This window comes from Gymnoscopelus braueri (assembly GCF_963280865.1).
Source record: "Gymnoscopelus braueri genome assembly, chromosome: 1".
NCBI lineage: Eukaryota > Metazoa > Chordata > Actinopteri > Myctophiformes > Myctophidae > Gymnoscopelus > Gymnoscopelus braueri.
The window spans coordinates 50,915,132-50,931,403 of record NC_137603.1 but is presented as its reverse complement, the minus strand read 5'-3'; the positions used below and the strand labels follow the sequence as shown (position 1 = coordinate 50,931,403).

The following is a 16,272-nucleotide window of genomic DNA, read 5'->3' as shown; positions in this document are numbered from 1 at the left end:
ATTTTGGATTTTCTTAGCCATGTCACTGTGTATTTGAAAGCTGCTGCTGTGCCCTGGATTTGCACTGTCAGTCAGTACCCAAGCTTAAGGGTTTGTTTGTTTTTGTATGTGATAAAAATACAATATTCCTCCCAGACCTCCAGTCACTGTATATGGTGGTGTAACACACTCACTGACACGTGTCTCCTCCTCTGTGTCTCTACAGGACTCCTTGGAAGCAGCGTGTAGCGCTGAGGGGATCACCAATGAACACTACCGACTGGAAGGTACTGTAGGCTCTCCATCTCTCCCAGTGATGCTACATTTTGCGAGAGAAACAAGCGGCCATGGTAAACGGAAAAGGTTGACTTTACAGAAAAAACAAGCCCAAAGTCGCTTATAATAGGCAGACATGGCAACACTGGCTAACCCTCTCCTCTTTCCCTTCTCCTCTCCTCTCCTCTCATCCCTTGTTCTCACCTCTGTTTAAATGTGGTATTTGAACATAACATAGATAGTTGCAGCCTTATAAACAAATATATGTTAATTGTTTATATATCAACGAATCGACTCGGAAAGATTCAAATAGATATTTTGTTAACCCATTAAGACCGGAACGCATCTGTGTAACCACTTATACCATTATTTTATACTTTTGGCTATTCAAAAATAGCAGATATACAAGCTCATAGCGCGGCACCGAGTGCCGCGCTACAAGCTTGTAGATCTGCTATTTTTGAAAAATCGTGAAAATGTGTGTAAATCTTTGAATATAATATATATTTTTTAAAGCAAACATTTTGAACTAAAATCTTTGCTTCTGGTGGATTCTACAAATTTCTTCTAAATGTCAAGGACCCCCAAAATATATGTATTTGGCCATGGACCCCCCATCTCAAAATATGTTGTAATAGAACCCCCAGAAGCAAAGATTTGAGTCAAAAATGTTAGCTTTAAAAATATAAATATATTCAAAGATTTGCAAACATTTTCAAGATTTTTCTAAAATAGCAGATCTACAAGCTCGTAGCGCGGCACTCGGTGCCACGCTACGAGCTTGTAGATCTGCTATTTTTGAATAGCCCAAAGAAATCTAAAAATGACTCTTCTTTCCCGGTCTAAATGGGTTAAATAATCAACAAAAAATAGCTGATTAAAATTTCAATCCCCCCCCCCAAACTTCCTTTTCATTTTTCGAACCGATTCGATTAGTCTGATTAACTAGCACCCACACGTCTCGTCTCCTCTCAACTAAATTCCACCAATGTACCGATGAGCCCTTTACCTCCTCCTCCCCCCCGCTGCCTCTCCTCTGCCCTCTGTGGGGCTTTGCAAACTGCCTGCATCCCCCATGTTCTCCCCGGTGGGGTGTGATCCTGGATTAAGTGCTCCGGGAGGAGAGGCTCCCCACTCCACCCCCCCACCCGTTTGATCTGGGTTAGAGAGTGTTGGAGAGGAGAGGAGAGGAGAGGAGAGGAGAGGAGAGTGCATGCAGGATCGAAGACGTGAGATACAGACAGAAAGGTGACCAGACAGCCTCAGAGATAGATGAGGGTCAGTATGGCACAGAGTTCCTTTCATAGAATATATTTTTTAATTAGAGCACTCGTCTCGCGCAGCCAGACAACTATTCCACAATCTCCGAATGCTATTACATGATAGAGTCTGGAAATACATCTCCCCCCGAAAGCCGAGAACGGAAAGCTGTCAGATCCGTTTTGTCGTTTCCGTTCGCGAAAATATATTTTTAAATATCTTATTTTTGAATTCCCGTTTCTGATTAGCGGCAAGCTATATATGCTCTGACTAATTTGATTTACAGTAGGACAAGTTTACGCGACTGCTAAGACGAAATGGATGCGGGGAGGAGTGTACGACGGAAGCTTTTGAAAATTGTCAAGCTTGAGAGACTTAAGACATATCGGTCTGCGGTCAGGCTCTTATATTAATAGGGTGTCAGTTTTACTAGACTGTGTGGAACGAGACAGGAAATGTAGCAGAGAGAGAGAGAGAGAGAGAGAGAGAGAGAGAGAGAGAGAGAGAGAGAGAGAGAGGGGCATGTCTCTCTGTCCACTGAGGCAACTGCATGTCCCTTTCAGTTACATTACAAATGAGTACTAACTGTACAGTTATTCATTTGGGCAAGATATATATGTATGACATTTTTCTATTTAACCAATTTTTTCCCCAAACCTATGTTGCTATAATATCACAGTGGTGCAAAGCAAAGATTTGAGTTACAAATGTTTGCTTTAAAAAATATATACGTACATTCAAAGATTTGCACTGATTTTCACGATTAAAAAAAAAAATTGCAGTTCTACAAGCTCTTAGCATGGCACTCGGTGCCGCGCTATTTTCTGCTTTTGCTACTTTTGAATTTGAATCCAAAAAAGTAACAGTTTTGGACATATGAGGTTTCCACCCGACGGAGACGATATGAACCTCCATGCGCATTATGTTCTCTTGAAACTCCTCCCTGTTAGGTGGAAATAAGCAACTGGCAGCTGTATTTTGCTTGTTGACAGCAACCACAAGACACACTGGGAATTGACTACAACCATAAACTTTGTTTAAATTGGTTCTGCTACTGGACTGAAGCTAAGCCTGGGGTCAGAGCTTGTGAGGACTGGTTAGCATGTGTACTACTTTAACTATATTTGTCCCTGGCAACTGGAAATAAGCATTTCACCAAATAAGTTACATTATCCCTTTTAAAAGACAACACGACCATTTTGGACAAAGGCGTTCAATACAGATGAATACACTACATTAGTTGTTAAATGTCCTATTTTATCAAGCACCACGTCAGCATATTCAGCAAAGGATTTTTCTTTCAAAGCCAGCGATCATCTCAAAGGTTCTCACATTGTTTTAAATCTGCTGAGCGATCACTAGCTAAATGGTAAAAAATGGTAAATGGTGCATTTATATAGCGCTTTTATCCAAAGCGCTTTACATAGATTGTGCATTACATTCACCCATTCACACACACATTCACACACCGATGGCGGAGGAAACCATGCAAGGCACCAACCTGCTCATCGGGAGGGAGCAATTAGGGGTTCAATGTCTTGCTCAAGGACACTTCCTCTGGGGGAACCCAGGATTGAACTGGGAACCTTGCGGTTTCCAGTTCACTCTACCCGGCCACTATACCCCTGAGCCACTGCCGCTACAGCTAAGCACTGTAGCTAGTCTTAACGACTGTGGAACCCAGAGCCTTGGAACCATTCTTCTGCAGACACATTACAGTTGTTAATGCAGCGTCCTTAGGCAAACTGAGAGACGAATGCCGTGTTTGTTGACTTTCACCTGAATGCGCAGCACTCTCAGAGCACCGCTCAACACTGATCTACAAGATCTATTATGTGATGAATAGCACATGCATTTAACTGTGGTTGAGTGAAAACAAATACAAGAGGGAGAAGATCAAAAGAGAGACGACAGCGAACGAGACAGAAAGAGACGGAGAGAGAATGCAGATGACAAGACGACCGACGTGTCCTCTGGGCCTCAGGAAGCGCTTACAAAAGAAAGTTTTGTTGGGGATTAAGAACTTTCAGTATATTTAGACAAAACATTTGCAAAGGAGGGAAGAAACAAAATGTATTGAGACGAGATGAAAGCGTCTTTAGGGTGTTTCACTGAGGCGTCACAACAAAGGCACATTATCTGACTACATCCCATAATTATCTGATAATTATGTGATCACATCCGTGTTGTTTAAGCACTTAAACCCCATGTACTGTACTTAGTTGACCAGGATACCCCAGGGCTCAGCTAATTATGTTCTTGTAGATCAGCTATTTGTCCCAACTAGAGATTCAGGCCGCTATGCGGCCCCTCACACCTACGTCGCACCGCCGATCCGACTCATATATGCCCATATATGGAGATCTCTGTATCTGTCAGTCATGTCCCTTTTATGCCCATATATGGAGATCCCTGATGTCCTTTTGTGCCCAAATATGGAGTCGAGTGATTTGTTTGCACCTGATGCCATGACGACACATTGAGGTTAGACAACACACTTCATATCTGGGCATAGCTGCACACATGGGAATACCTTATATGGTTATGGCTGAGTCACGGTGACATGAGCGTGACGACAGAGGTCCGTCCGCAGGCCCGTCCTCCCTTAAGTACGTTTTTATAGGATGCTCATGGTTCGTGGTTAAGTTTATTTCATTCATTTAATTTTACACACACTGTGCCATTTTGTCCTCTGCATGTAATCCATCCTAACCATTAGGAGCAGTTGGTATTAGCCATTCTCTCTGGTGCCTGGCAGTGTTGCCAGATTTTGCTAGGGAAACAAGCGGACAGGTCTAAGAAAACATAGCAAAAGAAGCGACTATGATTACGCACACACAGAGGGGGGGGGGGGTCCCAACAAAATGACTTAATATAGCATCAATATCAGTTGAACCACTTTGAACTCTATATACAGCGGCTCAAAAAATCTACAAAGAAATGTGAAAAATGTGGAATCTTTTTGGACTCAAATCTTGTATGGGGGGTCCCTGTCACAAAATATTTTCAGATGGGGGTCCGCAGACAAATACATATTTATACCACTGGGTTAAACAACATTAGGAAGCAAGCCCACATAAGCAACTACACTTTAGAAACAAGCCCCAAAGTCGCTTATAATAAGCAGACTTGGCAACCCTGGTGCCTGGGGACCAGCTCCAGTTCTAAGGCCATGTGCCTCGGTCAAGGCCACAGTGTTGCATGTGTTTCTGCTGTGGGAGGAAACTGGAGCGTGAACAACAAGGACAATATGCAACCTCCACACAGAAGGGCCCCAGTCGGCCCCCACTGGGATTTGAACCCGGGACCTGCTTTCTGTTAACTAACGGTACTAAACCACTGACTGAGCCACGGTGACACCTGCTTTAGTACCCCTGTTTATTCTGGTGTGTGTGTGTGTGTGTGTGCGTGCGTGTGCGTGCGCGCGCGTGTGCGTGTGCGTGTGTATTTTAGACAATGTAGTTACATTCAAGTCCGAAGTTCCTTGAATATTCAACCATTATATTGTTGCTGTGGAAACTTTGTATGTCCAAAACGGTCCTTTTTAATTATTTTTCAAGCGATTTAAAATAGTGAAAATAGCCGATCTAAGTGTGAGCTTGTAGATCTGATATTGTACCTACTTTTGTGCGACACGCTTGTAGGACATTCATTTAGAACAAAACGATATGCTGAAGCTGTTGTTGTTCCACCTGTAAAGCTGTGAAACAGTGTGTTGTCCCTATAGAGCTGTGCTGTCATATGGTATGTTGTATTCTAGTGAGACTGGGTGTGGCGGTTCAGACTATGTGTGTGTGTGTGTGTGTGTGTGTGTGTGTGTGTGTGTGTGTGTGTGTGTGTGTGTGTGTGTGTGTGTGTGTGTGTGTGTGTGTGTGTGTGTGTGTGTGTGTCAAAGCCATTGGAACAATGTAGGCCAATACCCCCCCCTGATCTGATACACCGCCAATCCACTGGCAGCTGAGTCTCTCACAAAGACCTGGCTTCATCAGACAAGAGATAGAGAGACAGAGAGACAGAGGGAGAGAGAGATGGAGAGAGAGAGAGAGAGAGAAAGAGAGAGACAGACAGACAGAGGGAGAGAGAGATGGAGAGAGAGAGATAAAGATGGCGAGAGACACAGAGAGAGAGAGACAGAGACAGAGGGAGAGAGAGATAGAGAGGGATGGAGAGGGAGAGAGATAGAGGGCAAGAGATAGAGGGAGAGGGATGGAGAGGGAGAGAGACAGACATAGAGGGATGGCAGATTATTGTTTCTCCTCCTGGCATTTTCATTAGTTGTGAGATAAGCATCTCACCAGCATATTGGACCTGCTACAGAGCAACACACGCACGCACACGCACACGCACGCACACACACACACACACACACACACACACACACACAGCACTGTAAAAAGATCAAAGTGACCACAAACCAGCGGCACGTTCCTGACGCTAGGGCTGCCACCGACACTCATCTCTACAATCTGGTGAAACTGGTCAGAACCAGGGCTTTGTGTCTGACCTCCAGTGTCTGCCATCTACTCAATGGTGGAAAGTACATTTACTCAAGTGCTGTACTTGAGTATAATTTTGAGGTGTTTCTACTTTACTCGAGTATTTAATTTTTTCCCCGATAATTTATACTTCTACTCCACTACATCTCAGAGGCAAATATTGTATTTTTTTTTAACTCCACTATGGAGTAAATCCAATAATATTTAACAGCTTTAGCTACTTATTACATTGTAGTACAGTAGATTTAGATTATTATCAAAACATCCATTAACCACTTCAGCCCTATATACATTTTGGCTATTCGAAAATAACCAAGCTCATGATGTAGATTAGGTTATTTTGAAAATATTTGAACATTCTGAGAACTTGTGAAATGTACAGGACATTCTGCATGAGTACTTTTACTTTTAGTGCTATAAGTATATTTTGATGCCAATACTTTTGTACTTTTACTCAAGTAAATTCTGAATGCCAGACTTTTACTTGTAACAGAGTGGAATTAAAAAAATTTAGTACTTTTTCTATCACTGCATTTCCCCTAACGGCCCTCCCTCCCTCCCTCCTCCTCCCAAGCCGGGGAGGGGAGGAGGGGGGGAGGCAGTGGGTACCGGGGTGGTCTTTGATGTTGCTTTTTGGATGGGGCAGGAAAAAGAAAGAGTCGCGGGGCGACAACAGTCCTCTCTGGCTCACACAACAAACACTGTTCACTGAGATCTGACTCTGGCTTAATTAATTAGTGAGTCTGTTTTACAGCCTGCTGGTGTGATCCCCGTCCAAAAGGTTGGAGAATGAACACTTCAAAGTACTGACAGCAGCGGGAGGAGGGGAGGGGAGGGAGAGAGGGGTGTGTGTGTGTGTGTGTGTGTGTGTGTGTGTGTGTGTGTGTGTGTGTGTGTGTGTGTGTGTGTGTGTGTGTGTGTGTGTGTGTGCGCGCACGTATGTGTGTACTTGTATTTCTTTACTTGTGAGGACCATTATGTCCCCACTATTATATAGTAACATTTGAGAAATAGACATTGTGAGGACAATTAATGGCAGTGTTGCCATGTCTGCTTATTATAAGTGACTTTGGGCTTGTTTTTCTGTAAAGGACTTGTTTCTAAAGTGTAGTTGCTTCATTTGGGCTTCCTTCAAAAATTTTGTTCAAACCAGTGGTTCTCAAACTTGCTGGTGTCGGCTATTTTCAAATACCCGATGTATATAGAGTTAAAGTGGTTCAACTGATTTTTATGCTATATCAAGTCATTTTTCCGGGGACCCCCTGTTTTTGTGATCATGTGACCTAGTCTCTTCTTTTGGACTTGTTTTCGTAGACCTGTCCGCTTGTTTCTCTCACAAAATCTGGCAACACTGGTTGGAGGCTGTGAGAAGCACTTGAAGCCAACGTTTTTTTCCCCAGGTTTATGGATCTGTAATCACAACATACTGAAGACTCTCTCTTTTGTCTTTGTGTGCGTGTGCGTGTGCATGTGTGTGTGTGTGTGTGTGTGTGTGTGCGCGTGCAGTGGCTCTGCCCCCAGAGAAGACAGACGGCTGCTGTGTGGAGGAGAAACTTCAAGTGGGAGACGGCCAGTCTCCCACGGGACCTCAGAAACAGCTTCAATTTGAAGTGAGTGTGTGTGTGTGTGTGTGTGTGTGTGTGTGTGTGTGTGTGTGTGTGTGTGTGTGTGTGTGTGTGTGTGTGTGTGTGTGTGGGGGGGACTGTGTGTGAGTGTGTGTGTGTGTGTGTGTGTGTGTGTGTGTGTGTGTGTGTGTGTGTGTGTGTGTGTGTGTGTGTGTGTGTGTGTGTGTGTGTGTGTGTGTGTGTGTGCAAGACCGCCCACCACTGTTTGTTCCTCCAGTTATACAACTGGGGCAAGGGCAGAGACACGTGCTCACGACACACACCCCATACTGTATGAGCACGCAAATTATGAAAAGTTGCACACATAATCACTCATACACGCATACTGTATGGATACACATGCTTGTGAAACACATACTACACACACGCACACGCACACACACACACACACACACACACACACACACACACACACACACACACACACACACACAGTGAGTAATGAAGTGTGTTGTTCCAGGAGCTGGAATGTGCTGTGTCCGTAGAGGAGGACAACAGACAGGAATGGACCTTCACGCTCTACGACTTTGACAACAACGGCAAAGTCACCAGAGAGGTACAGTACAAGCCCCCCCCCCCCGCCTACTCTGGCCATATGGACACGCGCAGTACAACGTAAAATCCTCAGTGTCAGAGGACACTCAAGTCCGGAACTTTTGGAATGGTAGCGTATGTTTGGTACAATGCAGTTGGAGGTGGTCTCCCTAATCTTACGTTGAGAAATATTGAGAAATATAGTGTTCCAGGGACCCCCCAGAAGCAAAGATTTGAGTTCCAAATGTTCACTTTAAAGATATATTCAAGGATTTGCACACATTTAAAAAAAATAGCAGATGTACTGTACAAGCTCATAGCGCGGCACTCTGTGCCGCGCTATGAGCTTGTATATCTGCTATTTTTGAATAGCCAAAGAAATCTAAAATGACAGAGATGCGTTCCCGGATTGAATGGGTTAATGGCTCTGCGAGAGACTTGAATCTGGAAAGTGAGGTCTGTTTTAAGGTTTCTCTTTTCTTCTCAGAGGAACCCTCGCGGCTTTGTTTCTTCTCCTCTGGTAGAGATCTGAGAGCTACGTTTTTTGCTCTTTTTTTTCTCGAAATGGCGCAAAGAGACTGCTGTCGCCGTCAGTCAGTGTGTTTGGCGTTTCTCTGGCATCGCCTGTGGCTCAGCCACTCGCTCGCTCGCCCAGGAGGAGACTACAAGCGGGGGAGTGGGAGAGAGAGGAGAGAAAAGTCTTTCCTCTCTAGCTTTTTTTTTTTTTCAAAAAAAATAAGACAGAAAAAGAGATGGAAACTAAAAGTGACACATAACACTTTCCCTATTCTCTCTCTCTCTTCTTTTTTATTACAGTCAGTCTGAGTTCATAATAATAGTTTTTTATGTCAGAATAATGTCCCATTATTTTGCCTCCCTTTTTTTACACACCGATTATGTACACACGCGCGCACACACACACACACACACACACACACACACACACACACACACACACACACACACACACACACACACACACACACACACACACACACACACACACACACACACACACACACACACACACACACACACACACACACACACACACACACATCCCCAATGGCCAGTGTTAAGGTTATGAATTGATGAACGGAGCAGCTAATAGACCTACACTAATAGAGCAGAACAGCTGTATTACCCTGAGCAATAGAACACTAAGAAGTTGTGAGGCATTATTTCTAACTGAAAATGTATAGCCATACTATTGAATCTTGACTTAATTATATTTGAGAATTCTTTCTGTGTCTGTCTTGTTCAGTTCCTTCCCTGCCCTGTTATGAGGACACTACAGACAGGATGACGTTACAACATGATGATGCTACAACTTTAACTTTAACTTTAACTGCTGACTGTGTGAAGCTCAAAGTGTATACAGTATATTCAGGCACACAGAACAAGACTTGCATCAGGCCTGACATCTCCCTCCCAGACATCTCCTTTTATAAACGTGTAACCGCCTCTTACACTCTGTCAGATCACACTTGAACACCCCAGGAAAATTGCCAATCTACAAGCTTACAACGTGTCGTAACAGGGTGCTTTGTAAGCTTGTAGATCTGCTATTTTCTGCGAAGGTTTCTAGAATACGGATGCTGGGGTTTAAGTGCTTAACTCAACCAACTGACATGTGTAGATTATTTCTTCAGCCGTTATCCAAACCACTGCTTCTCAGGGGTCCTTGAGGGGGTTCCAGGGGTCCCCCAGCTAAATGATTACTAGTTAGGATTAGGAACCAAATGGATACTTACAGTGTTGTAGCTCACAGAGTGATATGTCCATGTTATGTCCGTGAAAAAAGAGCAAATCTGAATTATCTTCAATCCTCTCCTCCCCTCTCCTGACCTTTAGGACATCACCAGCCTCCTCCACACCATCTATGAGGTGGTGGACGCCTCGGTCAACCACTCTCCCAGCAGCAGCAAGACGTTGCGGGTCAAACTGTCGATGGCTCCAGACTCCAGCCAGCGGTGGAGAAGCTGCGCGCAGGCCACAGCAGGTACATGAGGACGGGGGTCAAAGGGGTTAATTGTTGTTGGACACTTACGGTAACCCTTTTAGATAGAGAAGTGGTGTTCAACCTTTTTCATATCAAGGTCCATTATTTATTCAGCTTTTGAGCCACGGACCACCGTTTTATGAGATTTGGACTCTCAGACCCAAGACTGACTGAAGATTTTGTCCACAATTCCATGCGGTATTGATGTCGGTACCATAGGAGAGAGAACAGGCAAACGTTGATCAAAAGAACAATTATTCTAAATTGTGCAGACTTCTTGTAAATTAAGTAATGCAGATGTTTAACAATAATGTAACTCTTGTCTTGAGAGTGTAAAATGAAACTCTCCATGACTCAGACCCAAGACTGATTGAAGATATTTTTGAAGATTCAAAAATAGCAAAAGAAGCAGTAGCTTGTAGATCTGCTACGTTTGATGCTGTGTGACGGACGCTGTACAGTATGATCCAAGTAGGGCATTCATTTACGGGAAAAACACAGAAAGTTAGAATTATTGAGATACGAGCTTTCTGCCCGACGACAGCAGCGATACTCAGGTGTAGTGTCAGTCAGTAGGACAGTGGTGCTCAGAGGAGGTCCCCCCCCCCCCCCCACCAGCACCCTGTGTCACATGCTGTCAGCTGTCACCACACCCCGCAGACGTTCGTGTTTGTTGTCAACGCAGAAAGGCTGCTGTCACAAACTCCTCTCTCTCTCTCTCTCTTCCCGTCTCCATGTCTCTCTCTCTCTGTCTGTGTCTCTCCTGCGCCACGGGGCTCATTTTTTAATGATAGTGAGGGGAGTGATGGAGCCAAGAAGAGGGGGGACCCCCTGCCTCCTGCCAGCCAGCCGCTTAAAAAAAAAGAACTCTGAAACTAAACCCCTAAGAGATGCACAGCATCCTTTTGATAACTGTCTGCCACCTTCTAGGCTGTCACCTACTCCTCCTCCCCTTCCAAAGCGCTCCCCAAAGCTCAAGCCTGTCGGGAAAAATGATGTCTTTTGACTTTACTTTTCAGATTTCACTACTTTAACCCTTTCGATCCGGGAACGCATCTGTGTTCATTTTAGATTTGAGCTATGACCATTATTTTATACTTTGGTTATTCAAAAATAGCAGACATGACATGAGTGCCGCGCTATGAGCTTGTAGATCTGCTATTTTTTGAAAAATCTTGGAACATTTTGTGCAAATCTTTGAATATATATATATAAAGCTAACATTTGTAACTGAATTTTTTGTTTCTGGAGGTCCCTGGAACAAAATATTTTACAAATGTTCGCTTTAAAATATATATTCAAAGATTTGCACACATTTTCACGATTTCAAAAATAGCAGATCGACAAGCTCATAGCGCGGCACTCGGTGCCGCGCTATGAGCTTGTATATCTGCTATTTTTGAATAGCCAAAGAAATCTAAAATGACACAGATGCGTTCCCGGATTGAATGGGTTAACTAGGGAAATATATACAGTATATGTATATTCCCCTCTCTCTTACATCACGCATACACGTATTTTAGTTTTTGGACTATTTATATCTTTGAAAGAGATTCAAACAAGAGACGGCTTTGAAAATATTGCCGGCGTGTTATTTGTGCTAATTTCAAACGGCATTATATTGTGTGCCATTAATAAACCCTTTAAGATGAAGACATATCCCACGCCTTACAGTACTGTATGCGAGACCTGGAGTTGGAAATAGAATAAATGACGCATTGTTATTTATCCACTCATTTAGCTGATCTTCAAAGTAAAAAGCCAGTGAACAAAGGTTTCTTTCTTCTGCGGGCTTGTGAGACTGCTGTAGTGTGTGTGTGTGCGTGTGCGTGTGCGTGTGCGTGTGTGTGTGTGCGTGCGTGTGCGTGTGTGTGTCTGTGGCTGCTCTTTGATAATGGATTTCTTTCACTGTCTCTCTCTCTCTCTATCTATCGCTCTCTCTTACCTTTCTGTCTCTCTCTCTCTCTCTCTGTGTCTCCATCTTCTTTGATAGACTTATCCCACTCCAGACAGAAGGCTGACAAGAGCGTGGAAGACCCCAAAAGTGCTGACAAGAAGTCACGCGCTCTCCTCCGGTACAGTCTATGACAGTGATTCTTCAAGATAATATTGATAATATAAAAATAAAATAAAAAACCTTGAAAAATTCCTTTTCATTGTGATGCCGATAAATACAACTTTAGAGTATACTGCGTTAGTTCCTCTGTTCCATCCAGAAGATTGATTGATCATTAAAATAAACATGTTTTGAAAATATACAATATAAACAATAACTTTATTTATTGATACTTACTAGAGCCCCGGCCGATGCCAGACTACCGATATTTTGTAAAAATAATATATTTTTAAAGTGTTTTAATTTGAACTCCTATTCAAAAATGTTCAAAGATAGCTGATTTACAACGCGTTGTGAGCTTGTAGGGTGCTTTTATCCAAAAAAGCCTCAAAGTCACATAAAGGCATATACAGCCGGATGGCTCAAATCCCTCTCCCTTAGCTGCGCCTGTCCAGCTACACAGGAGCAGTAGTCATGGGGAGAGGGAAGCTTAGAGGTTTTACACACCCTCTTGTCACGGTCCAGTAACAAAATCTTTTACCGCTCATTCCTGAGCCAAGAGCACCACTAACTCATGCCTTGCTCAAAGGGTCCTGCTGTAAATGCCGTTGCGTGAGTGCTGCCGAGCAAGTAGCATTTCATACTCGCAGCTTTTTCACACGCGCAAGTTTAAAAAGGGGGCCGACTCTTCAGAAGCTCACTTCTCTAGCAGTTAAGTTCACCACTGCTTAGCCCATAAGGGCAGCCCTGCTTTCCCAAACACACACTAACAACTAAACCTCAGGGGGAACTGGAGCCCAACCACCGTTGCCATGTCTGCTTATTATAAGCTACTCTGTAAAGTCACTTGTAAATATTGGTGGTTGTGGGTTAGGGTTTGCTTATTTATTTTATTTATTGTTTGGGGGGGGGGGGGGGGGGGCTTGTTTCTAAAGTGTAGTTGCCTGTTTTGGGCTTGCTTAATTTAGGGGTCCTTGAAATTTTTCCATGTCAAGGACCCCAAAATGAATACGTATTTGGCCACGGACCCCCATCTGAAAATATTTTGTGCCAGGGACCCCCGTACACGATTTGTGTATTTACAATGTTTTAAAAATATTTTTTTTAAATCCAAAATGTATATATATATGTATATATTAGTCGCTTCTTTTGAGCTCGTTTTCTTTGACCCGGTCGCTCGTTTCTCTCGCAAAATCTGGCAACACAGCCTGCTTTCCCCAAACACTCTAACAACTTAAACCTCAGGGAGCAACTGGAGCTCCAACCGCTGTCTAATGAGAGGTGCTTGTTTTGTGCCCGCCAGGCGCCACCACAGCGACCACCACACCCAGCCGGGCTGCCAGCAGCAGCAGCGCCACTGCGTGGACGAGAACCTGGAACGTAGGAACCACTACTTGGACCTGGCAGGCATCGAGAACTACACATCTCGCTTTGGAGCCGGTGAGTGGCAATGCTGGGAGAAGTACCCCCATTTTATTGTTTTTACTTAAAGGACCGCTGAACCTAAAAGTTAGAGGAGTGAGTTTGCAACCGAAAGGTTCCTGGTTTGATTCCCCGGACCGGCAGAAGAAATAGTCATATAATTGGTCCTCACTAATGCTCATTATAATATAGTACCATTTAAAAATTACTATTTGAAAATAGCCGATCTACAAGCTCACAACGCGTCGCGATGCGACGCGTTGTGAGCTTGTAGATCTGCTATTTTCAAACCTTTTAGTACTTTTACTTTTGGTACTTTAAGTACATTTTAATACCAATACTTTTGTACTTCTACTCAAGTAAATTTTGAATTCCGGACTTTTACTTGCAACAGAGCACTTCTTCATTGCAGTATTCATACTTTTACATAAGTAAAATATTTGAGTACTTTTTCCACCACTGCATATTATAATGTGCATTAGTGAGGACCAATTATATGAATATAGATGGGTGAAGTGGTCCTAAAAGAGAAAGTATGAAAGAGAGAGATGAGGGGGGAGAGAGGGAGAGAGAGAGAGAGAGAAAGAGAGAGAAAGAGAGAGGGAGGGAGAGGTCCACGGTTGCCTTTGAAGCCTCCTCCAGACTGTCTCATTACCCCAGCAGCAGCACCTGCCCTGGAGCTATTAGGTGTATAGCGGGCAGCCCACTGCAACCCCTGGCCAGTACAAACATCTGGGGGCCCCTGGGCAAGGCAAGGCACAATACATCAAGTGTCTGAAAGGGCCCGACTCCCATCAGCACTAAGGGCCAAGTGAATTATTACGTTTAATAAGCCCCCGCCCTTGATCCGACTTATCAGCGATGACACAGTGATTATTATAATGTGACCCCTGTTTAGTGCAGTGTTAACAGCGGTGTGTGTGTGTGTGTGTGTGTGTGTGTGTGTGTGTGTGTGTGTGTGTGTGTGTGTGTGTGTGTGTGTGTGTGTGTGTGTGTGTGTGTGTGTGACGTTGTGTCATGCTTATCCTTTGGGAGAAATGGGGCTGAAAAACGAGGCTGTGTCCTGAATGATGTGGCTTTCCACTGGACTCGTATTAAAGAGTGGCCGCTGTCGCCATGTATATACATAATGGGTTATTTTTGAATGAGTTACTTATTCTGCTTCAGGCAAGCGCTCTTGGCCGGCTGCCTTTCCTTTTTTTTCAGCGTTCATACTGAGAATTCTGACTTGGCACTTCAGGGTTTATTTTGAGTGTACTTATTGCGTATGTGCGTTTGTCGTAATTACACAGTATTAGCGTGTGTACTTATACTGTAATGCAAAAGTTCACACACACACAAGAATAAGGCCTTTATAAAGTGACATTTTAACACTTTAATGCTTTACTTTTTGCATTAACGTTTTTCTTTTCTTTCCCCATGTCTCCACCGCAGCCACCACCACAGAGCCGGCCAAAGCCGAGCCTCCGTCCCGCTCGGCCAACCAGACCAGGTCTCGGTCCCAGGAGCCAGAGAACGGCCCGTCTTCTTACTCCCACCACCGCCGCTCGCAGATCGCCATGGAAGCCGCCGCCTCAGCCGCCGCCGTCCCAGACAGCCTCTGCCACGCCCGGCCTCGCGGTCACGGTCAGGACTCGGGGGGGAAACACGCCTTCCGCTCGCCCAAGACCCACGGCCGCACGCCGCCCGGCCCGCAGGCCAGCGGCGGCCGGGTGATGCGGAGCCGAGGAGGAGGAGGAGGAGGAGGAGGAGGGGGAGGAGGCGGCGCGCCTCCGCCTCCGGCACTGCCCAGCCAGACCCCTCCCCACCACCACCAGTCGGCCGCCCCCTACCGCAAGCACAAGCAGCGCTCCTCCAAGGTGGCAGGGGGCCACGGCGGGGGCCACGGCGGCGGCTACCGGGCGCTGGGCTCCCTGTCGGCCCCGGGGCCGGGGCCGGGGGGGCCCGTGGTGGTGGAGAAGGAGCAGGTGAGGGACCTGCCCGGCGTGCTGCTCTACGAGGGCAGCGGGGGGCTGGCGCAGGTGGTGCAGCGGCACGAGCACCACCACCACCACGAACACCACCACCACTACCACCACTTCTACCAGTCCTGAAGCAACCGCACCGCACCGAACCGAACCGCCTGCCTCCACCACCTAGAACCCCCCCCCTCCCCCCCTTACCCCCCAACCCGTCACCCATACTAGCCTCCACCCCAACCCAGCAGGCCCACCACGGTACGGCACAGTACAGTACAGTACAGTACAGTACAGTACAGTACAGTACAGTACAGTACAGTACAGTACAGTACAGTACAGTACAGGACTGTTGTTAAGGACGCTGGGATTTTTTGGACAAAGCAACTACTGGCCACTGTAGTTGGGGGGATGGGGGGGGGGGGGGGAGAGGAGGACCATGGGAGGTGAAGTCCAGTGCAGAGCAGGTGGGGAGCAGGGTGTTCCAGAGAGGAGGTGGTACTGGGTGGGAGGCAGCCTCAATGCTACTTACGGACCTGCCTAATGGAGGGGGGAAAGGAGAGGAGGTGTGGGGGGGGGGGGGGGGGGTACAGCTGGACTCCAGCAGTTTCTCTGGCCCTGGCTCTGGATCCCAAGAAACCCACAGACTTTTTAAGGCTGGCTCTAA

At 45.5% G+C, this 16,272-nt stretch overlaps 1 protein-coding gene across 3 annotated transcripts in view; it reads left to right on the top strand.

Annotated features, from left to right (window-relative positions):
* The window catches only part of nkd1 (NKD inhibitor of WNT signaling pathway 1), a 54,239-nt gene extending 38,214 nt beyond the window's left edge, over positions 1–16,025 (top strand). Inside the window, exons 2-9 of one of the 3 annotated variants that reach the window (XR_013932996.1) lie at positions 206–266; positions 7,518–7,621; positions 8,097–8,192; positions 10,025–10,172; positions 12,166–12,247; positions 13,532–13,668; positions 15,085–15,886; positions 15,948–16,025. Coding sequence is in view for 1 of the 3 variants with exons in the window: in XM_080425753.1 (XP_080281879.1) it covers positions 206–266; positions 7,518–7,621; positions 8,097–8,192; positions 10,025–10,172; positions 12,166–12,247; positions 13,532–13,668; positions 15,085–15,743 (1,287 nt within the window). In the remaining 2 variants the exon portion in view is untranslated. Of the gene's footprint in view, positions 1–205; positions 267–7,517; positions 7,622–8,096; positions 8,193–10,024; positions 10,173–12,165; positions 12,248–13,531; positions 13,669–15,084 lie in introns of all 3 variants that reach the window. The other 2 variants (XR_013932997.1, XM_080425753.1) reach the window with 2 other exon arrangements.
* Positions 16,026–16,272: the final 247 nt, after the last annotated feature.